We start from the raw sequence: 21,338 nt of genomic DNA on the forward strand, positions 1-21,338 counted from the left end.
ATTTGTTTCAGTGATTAATCATCTCATTATTAAAACTGTGCACATTACTTCTGAATTTGCTTGTCCCCAGATGCTAGGCATTTTATCTTTTTATAGCACTTTATGCTACATTCTGAGATCTTGTTATCAAAAATTATTAAGCTGGAACTGAAATGTGAAAGAGAAGGCAGAAACCAAATGGACAAGCACTCAAGTTCAACCTGTTTGCTCTTATTTGTTTTCTGAGAAGTACTAGTTTCAGCCAAGAGAAGATATTCCTCAGTGGAAGATCTGCAGGATACAGGTAAGCCAGCAGCTCTTTTTGCACATTAATTTTTACCACTTAGGCTGATATATTTATAGTATTAATTGTTTCCTATGCTGTGATTAATCAAACACATTGTGCATTATTACAGAGAAGTCCTATAAGACTTGCCTCCAGAGGGGAAACTGTCCAAAGCTTTTACTTTAGCACTTTTTCATTGGTCTCACTTGAAGGGAGTTTATCACAGCATAATACAACTTTAAAAGTTTCAAATCAGCTTATTTAGAGTCAGTTATATTCTAGACCCTGAATTAACCTTGCATCACAAGTTTGGCATAACAGTAGAGAGGTTTATAAACTGACAAAACCTATTTTACTCCTTAAATGCCTGCAGTGGTACCTTTTCCTACTGCTAATTGCTGATCTTATTTTGCACTCTGGTGTCAAATAGCACCTTTGGAACAAGAGAGTAACAGGAAAATTCTAGTAAATCATCAGGCCCTTACAAACCGTTAAGAAGTGCTTCAGGAACATAAGTACTGTGAAAAGAAAAAAATCTTTGTTCTTGCTTGACACTTCTCTATTTACTTTATTCTTTTTATGTAATGGTCACCATTTAATGAGCAATTATATACAATATTTACTTGAATGTAAAGTGATCTCAGTGACTCTAAAGCAAGCACTATTCTAAGGGCTGATCTATGAAACAAAGAGAAAATACTTCATCTCAAGGTCATGTTACAAGGAGAGCTTCAGTTATCAGACCTAAATTTAAAACCAGAATTCTTACAATACCTAACCACTTGCAAATTTATGATCATATGTGGCAGCTTTTTTTCAAACCTGTTCACTGTTCAAAATTTAAATGGTGTGCCAATACAATGTGTTTTAGTAGAATTTGTATAAATTAAATATAAACCACAGAACATGTCAGCTCTATCTTCAGTAGTTTCACCTAAGCACAATCAGGATAAGATGGAAGAGTAGATCTGTGTCTCCTTACTATTCTAAATATAAAACTCCTTTATCCCCTTTATTTCTCCCCCATTATTTTTCCTTTTATTTTATTGTCAATACAATTTTTACTAGCCCAGTACATTAAGTGGATTTGATACAAATTTTTTTTTTTTTAATAATATGTAACATATTGTGTTGATATTTAATCTTACTTTATTGAAAACCCCCCAGTATGTTTCTGGTAATCAAATGGAAGTATTAGGCCAGTTAGGAACTGGGGCATGTTTTCCTCTTGTCTCATTACAGTTTACAGTAAAATTGAAGCACCTTTATAGTCCCTAATCTAAACAGAGCAATCCCAATGTCATCAATAGTTACTCTGTATAAGAGAGTTTTGCATGAAAGAAAGAGCTGCATCCACCTTCACCACACAGCTTGGGAAAATAGTTTAACAAAGCAACAGACACAAAGATGGACTTGACAACACAAAACATATTCTGCTATTTCAGCTAATCAAGTTCAGCTTGAGTCCAAAGAGAAGGGCCATAGAAAGTAAAATTTGAGATAAGTAGCTTGATTATTCTTGACAATCTGAGCCAGAACCTACCAGCAGAGAACCTCCTGAGCAGGAGCTGGCACCTATAACTGATGATGCAAGACAATGGGACAAGAGAGCTACCAGAAAGGTTTAACGTTATATGCTTAGCGTTCTTTTCTTTGCTTTTTGATGATAAACTTAGTGCAGTTATCATAGCACAAAGACACAAGCAAATGTAGATAATATCTTTATCAGAAAAAAAAAAGGAATATTTGGAAAACAACCTCCTTTTCAGACATAACTCCTTTTTTGGGGCAGACTTTCTTCCGGACAAAGTGGTTGTGCAGTCAAAAGTATACCTATTGTTTCTAATTACGCTAGGTGGTCTTATAAGCAGTATTTTTGATAAAGCTTGCCTTTTCTGAGATCAGATCTTTACTAAGATATTCTTAATATCTTAGTAAGATATTCTGGTAGCAAAGGCCTGAGAGCTTCCTGTCTCTCATATGTAACCAGTTCTGCCATATGGAACCACACACCTCAAGTCTTTGAAGCCCAATCTTCTTCTTAACAGAATATAAAATCCATCACAAAGTTTATGCACACAGGCTGAGTGCATGTTTCAAGATGCGTATGTGCACGTAGGTACATATGAGCACCTTTTGAAATGGTAGCACTTCATTGAGAGAAAGGATTAGCATGAAGAGCCAACACAAGGAAAAATGTGTCTATGAAATCCTCAAAGTTGGTGTTGTAATAAATGTTTTAGGCAATGTCACTCTAAAGGCTACATTGTACTGAACAAAAACTGGTTTGGGGCCAGGTAAAAGTTAAATATTTTTAGTTTAGTGAAAGCTTTTTGTCTCAAAATATCAACAGAAGGATGAATTGCAGAGGCAGTCGAGAAAAAAGGCATACTTAGGGAAAGTAATTTGAAAAGTACAATAAGGAAAGGATGATCCAAATTTCCATTTCAATAATTTTTAAACACCACCTCTCTTTTAAATGGAAAAGGACCATTAGTGATTTTGTTACTTAATAGGGCCAGAGATAAACTAGGCAAGTGATGTATCATCTCCTAGCCCTGCTGTCATCACTGATCTTAGTAGGCCATCTTCCATCCTACAGCCTTCTAGAGGAGCTGAGGGTCACCTCCTGGTGAGAGGTCTTGACATGCACATTAGATACATGTATTTAAAAATCAGCAGAAAAAATATATACAACTATTTTGTTGCTTTATGAGTCAGAAATGACAACTCTTTAGTAAATCATGTTATATGTCAATATAGCAAAAAATTAAAATACTTTGTTAAAGTAGGGTATAATTAAAATCTCTCAAACTCTGTAGATTTAGTAGAACAATATTTTGTGTATGTAATTTACCTGCTATATGGTTACTCCAAGGATGTAATTAGTCCAGTCTGTTACCTTTATCCTATAGATTTTACTTTGTGGCTTGGGAATGCTGATCGGTTAATACATTCTAATTTCATCTTTTTGACTGTACTCTGAAGGAAAGATTCCTTATCAACAATCTAGTGTCACACTAACTTTCTTTAACATCATTGTTACTATCTTATCTCCTTTGATGTCAATCTTTTCCCAGTTATATTTGTGAAGTTTGTATTGGGTCATAGAAATCAGAAAATTCTATGTATTAAGCGTACATAAAGTGCTACAGATTTATGAAGAAGGAATGTTTACAGATTATAATTTACTTTGCATTTACTTATTTGGGGCATAATTTTTAATTATTAGAAACCAATTATATTACAAATTTGCATGAATATTTTTTTTTTAGTCTTAAATATGAAAGTTTGTCTTTGGACATAATTTTTTTAATAGACTGTTCATTTTTCTACATACCACATATAGTATGCTATGTTCTAAAAATGGTATAGTGGAATGCAGAGAACTTTGTTTTGGGGAAATAATACATTTCTTTGGCTCTCTACAAAAAGCTTTATTCATCCCTCAGGTTCATGATCATTATCTGAGTATACCTTGACTTTCCTCTTAATTTAAAGAAGAACCACCTACTTTTCTCTTAATTTAAAAAAGAACCACCTACTGTAAATCACTGTTTTTTTGCTTACAGACACATCTGTAACTTGCAGATGTGCAGCCTTCTATATTAAAAAATGTACTAAGATTTCAGTTTCTAAAAAAGGTTATGAGGATTTAATTGGTTCATGACTGAAAATTAATACTGATTACAATACCAATAAGTTTTTCTTTGCTGTCAGGGTGAAATTCAGTCAGAGACAAAAATAGGAATGTTATTGAGATCTCAAGTTGTTGAAGCTGCTATGTCAGAACATCATGTATGCCAAAGCATCTTATTGGATCATCACACATGCTTAAGGAACATGTAACATGCATTCTCAGCTGCTAAATACAGATAATTATACAATGAATTCCAACAAAATATCTATTTTGTATCAGTTGGAAGCTCATGTCCATACCACATAAGCTCACGGAAAGGTGCCTCTGACCAAGAAGCATACTTACGGAAAAAAACAGTGAGTAAACATCTTACAAGGGGCCTTTTCATGCACAGTGTTTTATTAAAAGTCATGATACACAGCTAAGTGATACTCAAACATGCATATAGGCTACTATGCTTCTTTCTAGTGCAACTACTGCATTAAACTGAAAAGCTGTGTGTTGCCTCATGGAAAGCAATTTATATAGGGAGATGTTACAGTGCACATTACTGTACAGGGCATTACCACATTAGCCAGCCTTGCTTGACATCGCAGGCTCAGAATCAGTTGGGGCACAATATTCTGTAAGAGCTAGTGACTTTGGAGTGCTACATATGAGACACCTCAAACAGATCTGTCTTTCAGAACATATTAAATCTTTGCTATGAGCACACATTTTGGAAGACTGAAATGGACACACAAACATTGAGACCCAACAGAGTAGTCTTTTAGAAAACTTTGGCCTTCATGAACACTGATGTAATTCAGGATTAATGCCATTGAGCTGAAAAGATTACAATAACAAAAGAGCAATATGAGATTGGATTTAGGCTTCCAAAGCCTAAAATCTCCAATATATATATAAAGTGAAATAACTTACTCCAGCATTTGGAAAATGGGGCCTATTGAAAAACATGAAACCCCTAAAATGCTGTTTGAATGTGAGAAAAGTAATAGTTTAAAAAGCCAAGATGAAAATGCCAAAAGGAACAGAAAGGAGTGAGCCAGAAATGCTAACAGGTTCATTTCCACCCTGTCCGTGTGCTGGACGAGACCAACAGCTCCACTGACATCTCTGCGTATTAACTTAACGGGTAGTCTGTGACCTCAGTGACATCGGTGTCATCTCACAAAATAGAAATATGGATGTAAGATGAACTTAAAATAAGGCTCCTAACTAGAAAAAAATACCCATGCAGAAACATATGCATTATGATGATACCTACATTTAGCTGTGACTTTGTACCCTCCCAGGGGAGGGTCGTGGCCTTCCACAGCATCGAATCCTGCTGACACCAGGACAATCTCTGGATCAAACTCATTGGCAGCTGGCATAATCACAGTTCTGCAAAGTGAAAAAAATCCAACCTGTTAAAAATTAGAACTTCTACCTTCATGATATAAATTGCTACAATCTCAAAAATCCACAACACAAGATATTTTCTTTTAATTAAACCAATCTTCATGGTAGCTGTCCAAAACCAAATGAAGGTCAAGGCTTCAATTAATTTCTTTCTATAGTCACTGTTATTACTTTTCTACAATTGAGGGGGAGACAAATGCAGGTACATGTGAAAGTCTCTAATGTTACACACACATCTGTGCCTGTTTTATCCTGCTGCCTATAAAAAAAAGCTGCCTCTTCCAGGGAAGTGACTAATAGTTTACAGAGAGCACTCAAAGCTTGAGTGGAAACTCGGACTGCTCCAGTTAGTGTGAACTTGGTGTAAATTTGAACTATAAATTTCTTTTGGGAAAATGTTTGCTTTCCAAACTTTTTTTTTTTTCCTTAATATTTTTAAATGTTTGTCGAGGTGGGGGGTGACTCTAGCAAAGGAAAAACATGAAATTCCCTTAATCAAGTCCAGACTATGTTGTCAAGCCTTTCCAAGGTCAAGCATAACAGGAATGTGACAACCACAAACTAGTGACAGCAACCCCTGCTGGTGTCAGAAAGATAATTCAGCCCTTCACAGTCAAAGATTCCACTTTTTTAACCCCTTCTTTGGCAAACTTCCATGGGGATGTTTTGTTGCTTTGTTTTCACTCTTTTCCAAACTCAAGGCTTTAAAGATGTGGTGAAAGAGACAATAAAACCCTGCATTCTGCACTTGTAGATGCTTTTTTTCAGGCTGGCTTTTCCAAGGGAAGGTGTCAAGATGGTTTTTGTACTAGTGTGACAAACACTGAGCCTGTAATGGCTGTGCTAATTCAGAGAGGCATTGCTATTATTAAAAGGCAAATAGGAAAACGAATATTCTGTTCCAAATTAACTCAGGGAAATCCCAATTGGTCTACACAGGTCAAAATCAGAAAATCAATTTTGCACATATGTAATACTGTTTGTCTTAGTTCAATATTTATTAATTGATTATTTAATCAACTTATGCTAAAAAGTCATGTTTCTGTTGAAAGATTAAGGTTGGGGGGGGGGTGGAGGGAGGAGGAAGACAAGCATATTAATAATGTTTTAAAAATTCCTTAGGTTTTTCTTTAGTTTTTCATCTGTGTTTTATAATCTTTATTTTGTTCAAAGGTAATTTTAATACAGGAAAATGTTCCTACTATTACTTTGACTTGCAAGTCAGAGAAAAGGAGAATTCAGACTAACTAGAAGGTCTTTGTCAATGCATACAGCATTTCAATGAGTATCTTTTTACATAAGGAAAAAAGGACTTAGGCAACTTCATTTTTTCTTTGGTGATTTCACTAAAATTGCACCATGAATGTCTGCAGACCAAGTGTTAAAATTTGTGGAAGAGTCTTTTTATTTTTACATGTCATTGGTAAGCCTCTTATGAAGTACGGATTCCAGTATTGAGCATTGCACTTAAAGAAGGACTTAGACCAACTTGGGAGAACAAAAAGAAGGAATAAAATTCTAAAAGATGGGACCTAAGTGAATAAAATAATAGAATTATTATTATTTGGTTCAAATAACATGAGACGAAACATGCTAAAAGTCTGTAAATATGTAAGTGGTTGCAAGAGGAAAAAAATAACCTGTTCTGCATTTCCACCTTGGATAGGACATGAAGTAGTTGCATCAGGAAAGCTGCAGCTCAGGCACTGGAAAAAGCTTTTTTAAGAGTAAGGCTGGATAATCATTCAAATAAAATATTTAATAAAATTGGAGACTGAGAATTTTTTTATAAAATGTAAAGCAAATATCCATCAAGATTGCTACAGATTGAACATGACATGGCCTTGAGGCAGCAGGTCAGATTACTTCTCTTCTAGGCCTTTTCCTATAGTTCCATAATGTATAACACACAAAGTACGTATATGAATAATTACACTAGACACTATAGCGACTGAACATTTTTGCAAGTTAATCTCCACAAAGTTAGGGAACAATATCAGGAATAAAGATCCATGCAACCACATCTTATCTTTCTTATGTACATACCTTCTGATACTCAATTAGAGTATCTTCAATTTCTGAAGCAACACATATTTCCCAGACTTCCCCACATTTGCAATGCATGTGGCAAGGATCCTGATTAGTGATGAGGACTGTGGCTGATACGCAACCTTGATCTGCCCTCATAACACCATATATCTTATACACTGAAAGAAGGAGGGATCCTATAGAGAACCCTCCCTATCTTCAGCTACTTGAGCTTTTGCCCTCCTCCTCTCCATTCACATTTTCTCAAATTCAAGTCAGGATCTGTTTTTTGTTTCTTCATGTCAAACAAAGTGGCAGCACTATGGAGTATAACACAGACAATGCTCAGGAGCAACAGGATGGAGTGTGTTCAGTGCAGACAGAAGCTGTGGAAATTCAAGTTGCTGAGCGGTAACAAACCGAACCAGGCTAGCAGAGAATAAGATTTCTAAGAGGCTTATAATTTGCAGCATTGGGAAAATCTACCACATTTCTACTACATTTCACTACCTTGCTCCAAAGCATAAAGATGTCAGCACATTTTTTTATACCTTGGGCAAAAGAGTGCATTTGACCCTTAATTTCATTCTTAGAAGCAGCAAAAATGGTTTAGTCACTTTCTTCAAAAATTTTTTTTCAAATAAGTATGTCTGACACGAAAAACACCAGCTACACTGGATAATGTTAGTAAAATTATTAAATACTGAAAGAAAGGTCTTTCGACACAAAGCACTAGGTATAGCTATTAACACCATCTTTAATAGTACTGAACAGGAAATAATAGCGTATACAGCTTAAGGGGGGAGTGAGAGAGCAGCTGCGTGGCTGACTGAGCTTAAACCACAACAAGTCATCTTCACTGAAATTATATTTAGGAATCCCAGTTAAAGGAATAAGGCTATAAGGATAATAACCAGACGTGGCATTTAGAACTTGCTGTTCTGTTACTGCTTTCTGTATTACCTGAATCTACATGACTAAAATAAAACATAAGAGGGATTTTCCAAAAGAAAGATTTTTTTCTTTTAAAACTTTACAATGTCTGTTATATTTCACCAGAAGAATAGCACCCTACTTTTGCTAGACTACTGTCTCACAAATTATGACAGAACTTCACTGCTGCTACCCTGTATACTAAATATCAGAAGTAACCTATGTGTCCATAAGACCTGTTTCTTTGTTTATTTCTCTTTCATCCTCCATAATATTGAGGGACTTGGAATGCCAGAGCTCATCCATCTTACACTGTTCTTGATGTAATACTGAACAGAAACTCTAAGGGCTTCTCAGACATTATGGAATATGTAATCTGTTTACAAGGATGGCAAGCTTGACTCCTTTAAAAGATATCAGGGTGTCTGCAGTCCTGGTTACAGCAGCCAATACTACTTGGTCTTTCAGAAAGTTGACACAGAAGACCATATAGTCATTTAGTTCTTAAATCCCTAATCCAGTCTTCTTCTACATTAGACAGCAGTCATTTAAGGTTGCTCCTTCTTTGAGTAACTACTATTAGGTCTCTGCTCAGAGAAGAGCAACTTAATGTCTGGAAAACATCATAGCATTTTATTTTGGACATCGTGTAGGTAAGACCTCTCTAACCTTTGTCTTGCTTTGGCTGGAACTCCTTTGTGGCACAAAACACATATTAAATTCCTTCACAGAAGTGATACTTTCTTATCTTATGAAGTGCCATGAGGAATCATATACATACATTTTAAAATATGGACTAAATTTCACCAGGAAATAAAGAAAACCTTTTGGCATTTGCCATCTCTCAGGCTTCAGTGCCCTTATTATCCCTGAAAAACTGTCTTTAGAAAAATGCTTTGAGGCTTGCAGCTGTAAAGAAAGCCTACACAAAGCACTAGATTCCATCTTTTCTTTTTTACCCAAAAGCAATGTGAAACTCACTTCTCCCTCTTAAACAGGATTCTCCTGCCTCAGGAGAGTGAGAACTGCTGGAGAGGCAGAGACAGCTCCTGACCTTTCACTGTCTCTTGGGAGAATAGAATCATCAGATCCTGCTTCTTGCTCATTTCCCATCTCATCTACACTCTGCGTGGCACAGCAAAGTGTAAGAAAGAGAAATGATCCATTGACTGACTCTTCAGGATCTCCATAACCATAGCACATACCTTCTGAATTGTCTAAGTACAGAATCCTCTGAATTAGATCATAACAGAAAATATGCCTTTTATTTAAAAAAAAAAAAAACAAAAACCAAAACAAAACAAAAACCCACCACAGAACTACCATTGATCCTACACTACTAGATATTCATGTTAGCCATCCCAAACTCCTCAGACCAACCCTATGCTCAGAAATCAGGCTGTAGCTGGCAGGATTTGTTACGGTGCGAAGGGTCAAACCTGCTCATCAGCAGCCCTTTGCAAACTTGCATAGGCAGCCTGTGTTCAGACATAGGTAGGAACAGTTGTTGTCTTACCCACAGCATGAGTAAGAAATATGATTTGGCTTTTGGCCATAGGTCAACAGTCAGATATGGACTGGGGACTGCAAGCCATCAGCTACCTGCTTGAAGCCAGTTGGGCTGCAGGGGTTATCAGCAAACAGAAGTTAATGCTAGGATCCTTTTCTGACAAATGAGTAATTTTTGTCAGAATATAAGTGAATTTTATTCTTCCACTATGAGTATCACTCTTCCTTACTCCTCCAAAGAAAACAAAATAAAGAGATATTTATTTTCTGTGATCCTGAATCTTACAAAAGCATAAATATTTGGTATACTGTATTCACCTAACAATGACAGCAAAGTTACAGGGGCATCCTGCCTGCCTGATTGTTTCTTTTCTCTCACGTTTTCATTAATAAGCATGTCAAAGCCTGAAAGCTTGAGCAGCTGGATCACAGGAATTATTTATCCATGCTAAACCTTGCAGTTACAATGAAACTGTGTCCTCCAGCTCAAGGCAGCGTGAATCTTCCTTTAAGTGTGGTGGTACTGAGAACAGAGCGTGTGTCTGGGAAGCTGAAAAGATTTTTTTCTATCTCACTAAGGAGATTTCCCCAAGGAAATAATATGCTCCATTTGGGTATGCTGCTCTCTGTGGGGAAGCCAATGAATGGCTTCCAGTTGGGTGCAGTCCTAGAGAAAAACATCAGGCATATGATACTCCCCGCCTCACCAATCTGAACATCAGATGCAAGACATTAAAGAGAGTCTACCAAGGGACTCTGTTCCTTTTATTCTTCCATTCTATTTCTGTACATTTAAAGCACATGGTTAGGATGCTCCCAAACATTTACTCTCCCACAAGAGATTGCAGAGAAGTACCCAAATCAGAAATGACTCTGCAAGTGCCGTCACACAGAGCTGGAAATCTCCAAAGAAAATTAAACTGATGCAAATAGCTATGATTCTTTCTCTGTGTTGGTAATTTAGAAAGGAAACAAGCAGGAATACCATTCCAGGACAGTAATTTATGTAACAGAGAAAAAAATCCACACTGATCTAAAACTACATATTGGAATGGCTTAGTAACATAAATTATTTGCTCTTTCCCTAAAATACTCTAGTGTTTTCATCCAGTGATCTGAAAGTACTCTCAGAACATTAATAAATGGAAAGGCTCATATCTTCAGCTGGTATAAATCAGCATAGCTGTTTCTGATTCCATAGTCCTCCAAAGCAAGCATTTCTTGTACCCACTTCACAGATGAATCAGCTAAAACTAAAAGCTGGTAAAAGACTTTAATAAATTATTTAGTTGCCTCTGGAAAAACCTCGAAAGCAAATGCAGAAGACTCTAAGTCCACTACTTTAACTAGGAGAAAACACTATAAAAGCACTGTTATTTATTCAGTTATACCAGACCTGTATTTTGCAAGAGTATATAAAATGCATTAATGCTATTAGAGTGGGGGTGTTGCTACCAAATGAAGATCCAGCCTGTTTGAAGGGCTGTAGCTCTGCCTACAGTTTCTTCGTGTCACATCCTGCAAATTAAATATTGCTCCAATCACTATGTTGTCCTACCTTAAAATTATACAGATTTGAGTATGTTCTTGAATGCACCCTGATATGAATAGATCAGAAAGTATTTTAAAAATTGCGCAATAGGTATGTGGAACTTATGATATTTATTATTTTTATGTGCTGTTTGCACATATGTTTTAATGTAACACAGTATCAAGTAATGTTTATCTCACAGAAAGCTACATAGGATGGTTGTACAACTATTGGTTAAATATTTTTTCTATGTATTAATTTATACTAGTGTCTCTCACTAAAACTTTTGTTCACCTTCATGACGTTTCTTTGTGCCAATTCTGCTATCATCCTAAGCTATCATCCTAAGCTCACCAAGGACAAACCTGAGAACTCTCCCCTAAGCTTCCTTGCTGACTGCAATCTGATCATAAACTTTGTTCTGGACTTACCCTCCAAGGTATGCCTAAATTCTGCAGATCTTATCTGTTTAGTTTCTAAGTTATCTTTCAGTTTCTAAATTACATCTTTTATGTAAACTTTATAGCCTTTATTTTTAGATATTTTCTTTTATCTTTATAGGTTTTCTTTTTATATCTTTTTAATAATTTTATTTCTTCTCTATTTTTTATAACCAAAGTCAATATTCTTGTCTTTACTTTTATTCTATGTTTACCTTATTTGCTTTCTGGAGATACAAAATATATTTTTCTTTTATTCTTCAAGGGGCAAAAGGCACCACATTGAAACAAAATCCTCATTACTGTAAGTCATGGTCATTTCACTGGAATTTACATATAGGGTCAAGGAGTTCCATGGATGCACCCAAGTTAGTAATTTCAAACGTTATAATTGTAGGAGTATCTGAGCACCACTGAATGAAGAGTTTTAGAAGCACTAGCAAGCACTAACAGCTTTGGTTGGTTGGTTGGTTTGGTTTTTTTTTTTCTTTTTGAGGACATTTTCAGAGCCTAAGGTTATTATTTGTGGGTTCCTTTTTAAATGAATAATTATTTTGGCATCCGTCATGCAAGTTTCCTGAATTCTATTACAGCTGGTATTGCAACATCTTAAGAACTCAAAAAGCATAAGAAATATTGACTACAATATGTGCTGATTCTTCATTTTTTATTGCTATTTTAAAAGGTCATTTCAATTATAAGGACTCATCTACATTTGATCTACAGAATGCCTCCATTGGAGTCTCTGAACTAATACAAAAAGAACCAAAATAAGAAAAAGTTAACTGGAAAAGTATGAGAAAAATATTACTTTGTGGTTTCCAGAATTCATTTCAATATTAATAACATAATCAAATAAAATTATCCAACTTCTAGAACTGTGGCTAAATGCGTATACACATGTAAAATGCACATTCACACCCTCATTCAGAACTGAGTAAAATTCAAATTTCAGTGTACTAGGTAAAGGGATTGGCTAAATAAGCTTCCTCAAAGGCTATGGGTCTAAGTACTTCTTAAATGATTATACATTGAAAGAAGAGGTTACCTTTCAAGGATCAAAGACTTTCAGCTGTCCATTATGCAAAGATAAGGCCTTCTATGGAAATATAGGCCAAGATACCACATGCAATGGCAGGATATCTCCTTACAGTACACTTTTACCTGAAAAGTGACTGGATAAAAAAAAATAAAATCTGTATTTTCTATTAAATGCTCCTCTTTTTAGAATCTTATTTTCGGAAGCACTGGCATGATGAAATGAAAATTTACTATCTGCTTACCTTTTATTTATTTCTTAAATAAGGCTGGTTGGTACTATGTCATCTTGTGCAACATAAATAAACCTTATCTACTAAATTCCAACTGGTAGCTGAAGGACTGATATGGCTTCCAAAGCTATACAAATGAAGATGATATATGAGAAGGAGGAAATAGAGGTTTAATTTGCAAAGATGGCACTTAATATAAAACACAGCATGACTTAAAATAGTATCACTAGCATTGAGAAAGTAAAAGGCAATACATATGGAATCCCACCATTTTAAGTCAATCATTTTTCTATCAAAGCCATTCTAACATGTATGGGAAATGGTACTGACACATGCATATACGCTGACAAATTTTACCCTTAAATATTATTTAAAATACATTTAGCTTTCATGGTGCAACATGTTTCTATCAGAAAAATCAATTTAGTGCCAATTTCTTGTTATTATTGTATTTTATGGAAAAAAAAAGAAAGAAAATTAAACCTTTAGAAACCTTTCTTACATAAATATAATAATCACACTTGAGGGCATTTTAAGTTTACTGTTTTAAAATTTGCATGGCTGCTTAGAAAACAAATTACATTTCTATCAAGCCACTATAGTATTTTCAACACCAAAATAACAGTTTTGCCTTTCTACTAAGTAATTTCTTTCAGCATATTTTATCATACAATTCAGTGGACTTGGCCTAAAATGTTAACATAATAATCTAATAATCTACTAAAACAGTTCACTGCTCCCAGTAAATCTTATTATGTAGAAGTAATAAGATTGCTCCTAAGAAGACAAATGTATTGTATTTATGATATAATATCACAAATACAGAGCTAAAAACTTCCCACATTGCATTTACAGGGTTCACAAAATAAATGATAGCATGGTCTCCTCTCTAAAGAATTTCATAGGCCTATAAAAAAGCATATTATTTTGAAGCATATTCTACCTTTCTGTATATCTTTAGAATACTTGACACCTTTAAAACTATTCAGCAATCAAAGAACAGTGTAAAAGAAAGGAAACATAGTACCTATTACACTTCACAGGAATGGTGGAATTGGAGTAAAGAAAGAAGTGGTGGTGTTCTGAATACATTAAAAGATAAGAGGACTCTGGAATATGAAGTTTATCTTTAGATCCAAAAGTTACCCTGCTCCTTTATTAAAAATCTTTAAAAAAGCTTTACAGTTTGGGCATATAGCGTACAGTCTGACGAAGAGCAGTAATCGAAGAAAATAGGCTACCTAAAATTTACTGCTATTGATTGTACAACAGCTCATTTTGCAATGTTAATAATCTGCTTATGTCACCACTGAGGTTATTACTAGAGAAGTTAAAATAGTTTTCAATTCTTGCAAAAGTGAGATGTGGGAAGAAGAAGGCTAAATCTTATTAAAAAATGCCTCGGGAGATGAATTGGAGGCACTGCATTTTTCATGGGAGCAATAGGTTGGGTGGATAAAAGATATAGAAATCACCTGGAAAAAATACTTTCACCACAAAATTTGTTAAATTCTGAAGTTCATTTTGCCTAAAAGGGGATATTTTTTTTTCTTTTTAAATGAAAAGAAAACAAACATTTTCTAGAAATTAAATTATTCATCAGGGTCATGATTTTTCACATGCTGTATTCATCAACATGGTTGTGACTACAAATTACATGAAATTGTCTTAAATTTTTTTCAGAGGTCTCTCTATATTCTCTTTTGTAAATGCTTTCTTTCTTTATCTTGTAGTTCTTTCCATACGCTCACTTGCTTCTAAAAGTATCTTCTCTGTGTATGTGCTTTCCTGGCTTGTCATTAAACAGAAAAGTTTCTAGATGGCCACTATTTTTTTATTATATATATTACTGTCACTATTCCTTTGGACTAATGCTATTCAGAAAATTGTTCATATGGCTAATCTTACTTTTCAGCTCTTATGAGATACTCTTTGAAAGGGAAGAAACAGACACATGTCACTTCCTCTTGCTTTTTGCTGAGGAACAACATGCACTGGTAGAAAAGGAACATACAGATATTTTCTTACACCTAAACCAAATTAACCAACAGGAAGTGTCTCTGATCTCAAGAGGAAGATCTTGAAGCTACAAGAAGCAAAAGTATCCAGCTGTTCTGTATTAGCAAATACAGGTCTGTTTGTCTCATGCTTGATAAAACTTTGCCATTGGAACTGGGGACACTTTAGACCATCCCATTGCTCCAGTATGTGTTTAAACAGACCAGCTGGGCTTCATTCTGCTAGCCAAAAATACAGCACCTCTCATCTAACAAGGTATTATACAGTACAAAAACATCAAGTCTGCTCACTTTACCTAAATTGAATGCCGCTTAATGGAACCCACACCGATATAATTTTCGTGGGGGTTTACAGGAATTATTTACAGATAATGTAAGGTAACCCAGAAAAGCACTTTTCAGTCTCTGCACTTCCCACACCCCCTTACAAAATTCTCATAGAGAAAGAGAGAAGATATACATGGGAGCAGGGGGAACTCTCACACTAAAGCACTAATCCCTAGGTACTATATAGTGTTAGAAACTACAACTTTTTCTGGTGCAGTTTCAGCTACTGTTTGGTTAGAAATGTGATCTGGTGTTGGCTATGGGTAGTTTGGAGGAATCCTGTCTCTTTTATATTATCCTATCCCCTATCTTCCCTTACACTCATTTTTCTCAATAAAATAGAGGGAATGATAGATTCCAAAGGCAGGCAAAATTGGATGTCAGCAATTGCAAATTAACTGAATTGAATGTGACTAGAAGTACTGAACTCACAAAGAAAAGTACCAGACTTGTTTAGGGTATTGAACAATATCAGGTAGGCAACTGTTCAAAAATATGAAAAACTCTCCTGCAAGAGAGTTGTAGCCTAAAGAGTGAAGTCAAAGAAGGGACTGGACAAAACTAATGTTTAGGGAGACATGAAGCCAAATATGACATGGTAAGGACAATAAGAATTTTGATTTTCATTTCAGTGGTATGAAAAAAAATAGAGTTTTATACCTGAAATTCAAAGGGAAGCATTTTCATTTAAGAAACAACTTAAAATATAAAGGAATCAATATCACAAATAGGAAGTTTGAATAAATGAAGCATAAAAAATTGCAAAGAAATCTTCATCAACACAATATCTGAAACAAAACTGAAGATGATCAAGAAGATATTGTGTCAGCTTCATAAAAGTTAAATAAAAATAAAAAAGGATATATATTCGCAATCACACCTAAAATGAGGGAAACAAAGTTTTTCTTAAGAACATCTGGAAGGAGAAGAAAAAAGGGAATAAAGACCTCTGAAAAATTATTGAAGACAACAGCACAGCATTCAAGAATAACATGAATTCTACATAAATGTTTCACAGTTTGGTTTTTCTGGTTTTGCTTTTGCCTTTTTTTTTTTTTTTTTTTTAACAAGGAAGGAATAGTGAACAGCAGAGCACTTGAAATCTCAGCTCAAGAAACAAAACACAAAAATGCAGATATTGTGTGATGTGATTTAATATTTCTTTCAGCTTTCACTGACTTCATACAGCCAACATTTCTCCTAATAGTTTTTATTTGATATCTGCGAAAGAAATGTAGAAAGTCTTGTGGTCCTAGATCAATCATAACTCTTTCAGTGGTGCGCATGGAAGAAGCCTTTCATTTGTGCCAGACATTTTACAGCTGAAAGGCAATTCCACTCACCCAAGAGAGTCATACTGATAAAATGCTAATCATTTGCCAATACAATCACTTGCACCAACTCTTCATGTTGCCAGGACCCCTGAATGTCAGAGGAAAAATCAAGGTGAAGTTTGGGATTTTACTGAAGAACATCTACAAATTACATCTTGAAATTTCTAAATTGGCCTTTCCCACATGAATTTATGTTTCTGCACTTCAGCTACAAAACTTCAGTGCTCACACCTTTTTTAATCATTTTTGGATCCAATTTGAGTGATAAATTAGATAGTCTCCTCAACAGCATGAAACAAAAAAGACTTTTTCTACCATATGTTACAGTAATAAAAGAGAAAGCTGTTTCCCATTATTGGCTGGGCCATCCTCATGTAGTCAGTTGCCTTGGTAACTGAGATTGATTATAATTTCAAGAAAACGTAAGAATGAACTGAACCACATAGTTCCTTTTTCAATGTCTGTCTCAATTTACAATGTTGAAACTTGCAACAAAAACATCCCTAAGCATGATCTCCACTTCCAGTTGGTTTTTTTTTGTTTCAGTTATCTCTCAGAATAACAGTCAAGATAATATAGAAATTTGGATTGGATACATCACTAAAATAATTGCAGTGTTTCAGAAAATATTGCAATAAATGTAACTCTATTGTACATTCAAATCATCTTCACAAAAAAAACCAAAAAAGTTATTCTTCTAGATTTGATATCTGGATGACATAGTATCTAGGTAGCATATAATTCAAATTCTTCACTTTGTCCAAAAACTTGAACTTTTACTAAAGCCAAAATATATTTGTTAAAACATTCATTTTCCGAGTATTTCACAGACTCCTTCAGGAGTTAGTTCATGATAATTTCTCTTCTAAGAATATGACTGCAATCTGCTTCAGTGTGCTTACGTAAAAGTTAGTATTTATTTATGAAATTCCTTTGCAATTTTAAATTCCATATTTAAAATTGCCAACAGAACTTGTAAATGTGCAAAGGACTGCTCTTGCAGGGGGGCTGGACCAGATGATCTTTTAAGGTCCCTTCAAACTCTTGAGATTCTGTGACAGTTAAAAAGCAGCACTTTTCCTGGTAATCTTTGGATTACCAACAGTCCCCAAAACTCTGCAAAGATCTTTTTGCTGTGATTTCTTCAATTCCAGTTGCACCAAGGAATTTTAGACCAGCTGAGACATTTGGCACACTCTTACCATCTACTCTTCATTAAAGCTATTCTTCCAATGTAAAACTGCAAGACATGTTATAGCAGATTTTGCAATTACAGTGGATAAGAGGAAGGTTTTATCATTGTTAATACATGGAAGATGATCCAAAAGATTTTTAAGTTGTGGGCCCTTCAAGAAAGGTTAGAAGACTCTTGGAACCTATGCAAAAAGAATTTGTCAGACCTTCAGCATGAATAGCTAAGGAAAAAATTACTTATGAATTACTTATTATATCTGTAATGTTTGTACTGTTTTTCTGTAAGATAGTTCAGTCTTTGGAAGAAAAAACAGAGCCCTAAATAGTATAATATTAAGGATAACTACAAAAGGGCTGTATATATAATCATCTAAGTTGATTTTGATCTTTCAGTCCTAACTTCAACACTTTCTGATTTTTGTGAATTCATAACATTAATCAAATAATATCTCAAATTTGATGTTTTTCTTCTTACTCATTGGGCAATTCATGTATTTCTTTTTTTATCCAGCTCTGCACACTTAAGAGACATTGCTAATGAATAGTTTGCAACAAATTTTCTTACCTAGTACCAAATAAATGATTTGCATATTTTTGTATTATTTACCCACTATAGCTTTAAAAAGACATTTCAGTAGCACAAATATAATTTTCAATTTCATGTTATAGTCTTTAAACTGTTAATAAATTATTTTATTAATTTTATTTTGAATTCTATTAAATATTTGGGGTTTTAATTGTAAATCTTGAAGTTTAATTTCATTCTCAAGCAGAAATTGATGATCTGACACTGGGAATCCTGACAATCTGTCAGTCCAAGTGGAAACCCATCCAGTAAAGAAATAGCTCTCTTTGAAGAGACTTGATGTGGAATGAGAACCAGTAAAATCTTGCCTGCTATGACACAAAGCAAGCTGTCTTTCCCACCACCTCGTTGCACTGTTTTCTTCACCAAAAAAAACAATGATTGAGTTGAGGAGTACCAAAGAGCAAAGAGTACTTAAAAATAATCTGATCCTTCCAAGGCTGATAGTTTCATCTTCCCTCTGGCTCTACTCAATTATCTTTAAATTCCATTGAATCACCAAAGGAGAGCTCTGGCCTGATCATGGGAAAAGAAAACCCTAAAATAAAAAACACAGTGACTAAACCAACAAATAAGTACTCTAGCTTGTAATCTAAGAAGAACTTTTAGCAGGGTTGCTAACTATTGGTGAATACAGCTCAAGAATGGCATAAAGAAGGTGTTGCAGTTTTCTAGAATACTAAGTATTTCTATAATTCATGCAGATACTGTACACATAAAAAGCATTTAAAATTGAAAAAGCACATAGTTTTTCAACAGTTACAGGGTGCAAATGTATCTTCCAATCAGTCTCTATTTCAAACTGCAAATGAAGTCAAATACACAGTTTCTTCAAACTTGTGCCCTCTTTAACAGTTCCTATATTCTCCTTCTATAAAAGATTCAGTTAGAATTTTTATAATTCACAATTACATATAAATATAAATAATGATTTATTATTAAGGGAATGAAAATTGTTATTAAACAAGGCTAATGTGAGAAAAAAAAGGTGTTCTAGGACATATGTAAAAACCACGGATTTTGTACATCTTGTTATCCATGCATTTAATTTAGGCTCTGTACAGTTTTGAAAGGAAGTATATATTCACAAAGAATAGACCTCAAGGGGTTTGAAGTTTGGCTCACATTAACATATAAATGATTTGATGTCTATTTCAATCTTATCTATGCAAGGTCACCAATACCATCAGAATATCCTGTTCAGAATCTCTGTTTCTAATTCCAGGATGAAAAGATTCACAAAGTTTTGCCTTAACCTTTTAAAAATCCTGTTAAAGATTTGTTTTATTCTGAAGTTGGACTGAAGGTAGAAGTTTTTTTTTGTTGTTCTTATTTTATCCAGACTAGTTCCACCACGTCTTGTGTAAATCATTATAGTCTTGTCTTTCTCACTTCATTGGCTTTTTGGCTTCCATCTGTTTTCTCTCAGCTTTTCCTCTACTCTGTCTCATCTACATTCTCTTTCTACTCTGTTTTCTCTCAACTGCTTGCTCGTTACTATTAGTCCAGTCTGTTTTCCCATTTACTTCCCAATTGTCTCACAAAAGTGGAGAATGCATGAGACCAGAGAGCTCCATTCTGAGAGATGCTGACCACTCTAACTTCTTTTTCTGACATACATATTTTAACTTCTTTTTAAAATTTATTTTTTAAAACAGTCCTGGATGTCTTCCCTGACCTAACCATGTTACTTTTCTGAACATTGTCTAAGGTAACAAAACACTGTTCTAAAGCCACAATCTAGCCATTGATGAACAGAGGTAATCATTAATCCCTAAACTGTATTCAGTCAGAAACTTCCAGCTTGAAACTATTCTTTTTTTTTTTTTTTTATTTTAATAAAGAACAACTCTTCACAAATGTTCAAGACTAAAGCACTGACGTTCCAGAACTGTGCATATGGTCTTACTCCTGGGTCCTTCACTAGGTGCTCAACTTTGTGCACTTTACCTTGTGAACTCTCCTTTGCAGTCCCCTGTAACAGAAGTCTGGAGATGCAATTCCAATGGACTTTGATAAGGTCATAACTTCAGAATCAGGTCCATTTCTTAAAGGGTGCATTGGTGAGTAATTCACAGAATTACCTACATATGTCTCAGGCTTGGGAAATACTCAAGAACTACCAGCTTCAGTGAAGTCCAGCTGCGCCATGTGTCCCTTTTCCCTAGGACAGCTTCCATTCACAGTAAAATGCACCCCTCCAAGTAGGCAGGAAAGCCCTATTTATCTTCTGGGACTCACCGCCTCTGCTCTTGTGCCAGCATAGATCATTTTTCATTCTTCAAACTCTGCCCTTCTCCTCATGCTGTCCAAGGGAATATTTTCAAGTACTCCGCCAAATGGAGGGACAAATAGTAAGGTTCTTGCTCTTCTCAGTGTCAGTGGAGGAGAAAAATCAGTACAAACTAAGTGCCCTGCTGTGGAGGAAACTTCTGGAAACTCCACAGACTTCTACAACTTTCCAGAGTTTACAGATGAATTTTAGAGAGGTAGCTTGAACGTTGCCCTCATTACAGAGTGCCTAGCTCTTTTCCATGATCTTGAAAACTGTGAAAGGTTTGAAACAGACTGGAGAAAGGATTGTCCCTCTGTGACAATACTGTTCTCTACTTAATGGCAAAAAGGCAAGTGACAGAAGAAGTTGGCTGCTTTGGATTTTATCAAATAAAAGCAGCAGTGCTACTCCATGATGTAACATACTTTTTTAAAGACAAAAATTTTTAAAGCTGAGGTGCTAAAGTGGAACACCCCTGTCAGAGTAAGCATTGGTACTGAAAGAGGCAACCAGTCCTTCAGACTTTCAGAGGCTCTATCCTGAAAGCTGGCATCTATGTCACAACCCAAGTAGTATTATCTTT

At 35.0% G+C, this 21,338-nt stretch overlaps 1 protein-coding gene across 2 annotated transcripts in view; it reads right to left on the reverse strand.

The window, feature by feature from the left end:
* The window catches only part of HDAC9 (histone deacetylase 9), a 385,460-nt gene that overhangs the window by 51,915 nt on the left and 312,207 nt on the right, over positions 1 to 21,338 (reverse strand). For both annotated transcript variants that reach the window (XM_061469205.1, XM_061469206.1), the window contains exon 23: positions 5,173 to 5,291. In XM_061469205.1, the coding sequence (XP_061325189.1) occupies positions 5,173 to 5,291 (119 nt within the window). The remainder of the gene's footprint in view (positions 1 to 5,172; positions 5,292 to 21,338) is intronic.

This window comes from Pezoporus flaviventris, unplaced genomic scaffold (assembly GCF_033815535.1).
Source record: "Pezoporus flaviventris isolate CSIRO_AGI_PZ_B2104156 unplaced genomic scaffold, CSIRO_AGI_Pfla_v1 ptg000055l, whole genome shotgun sequence".
In the NCBI taxonomy this organism is placed as follows: domain Eukaryota; kingdom Metazoa; phylum Chordata; class Aves; order Psittaciformes; family Psittacidae; genus Pezoporus; species Pezoporus flaviventris.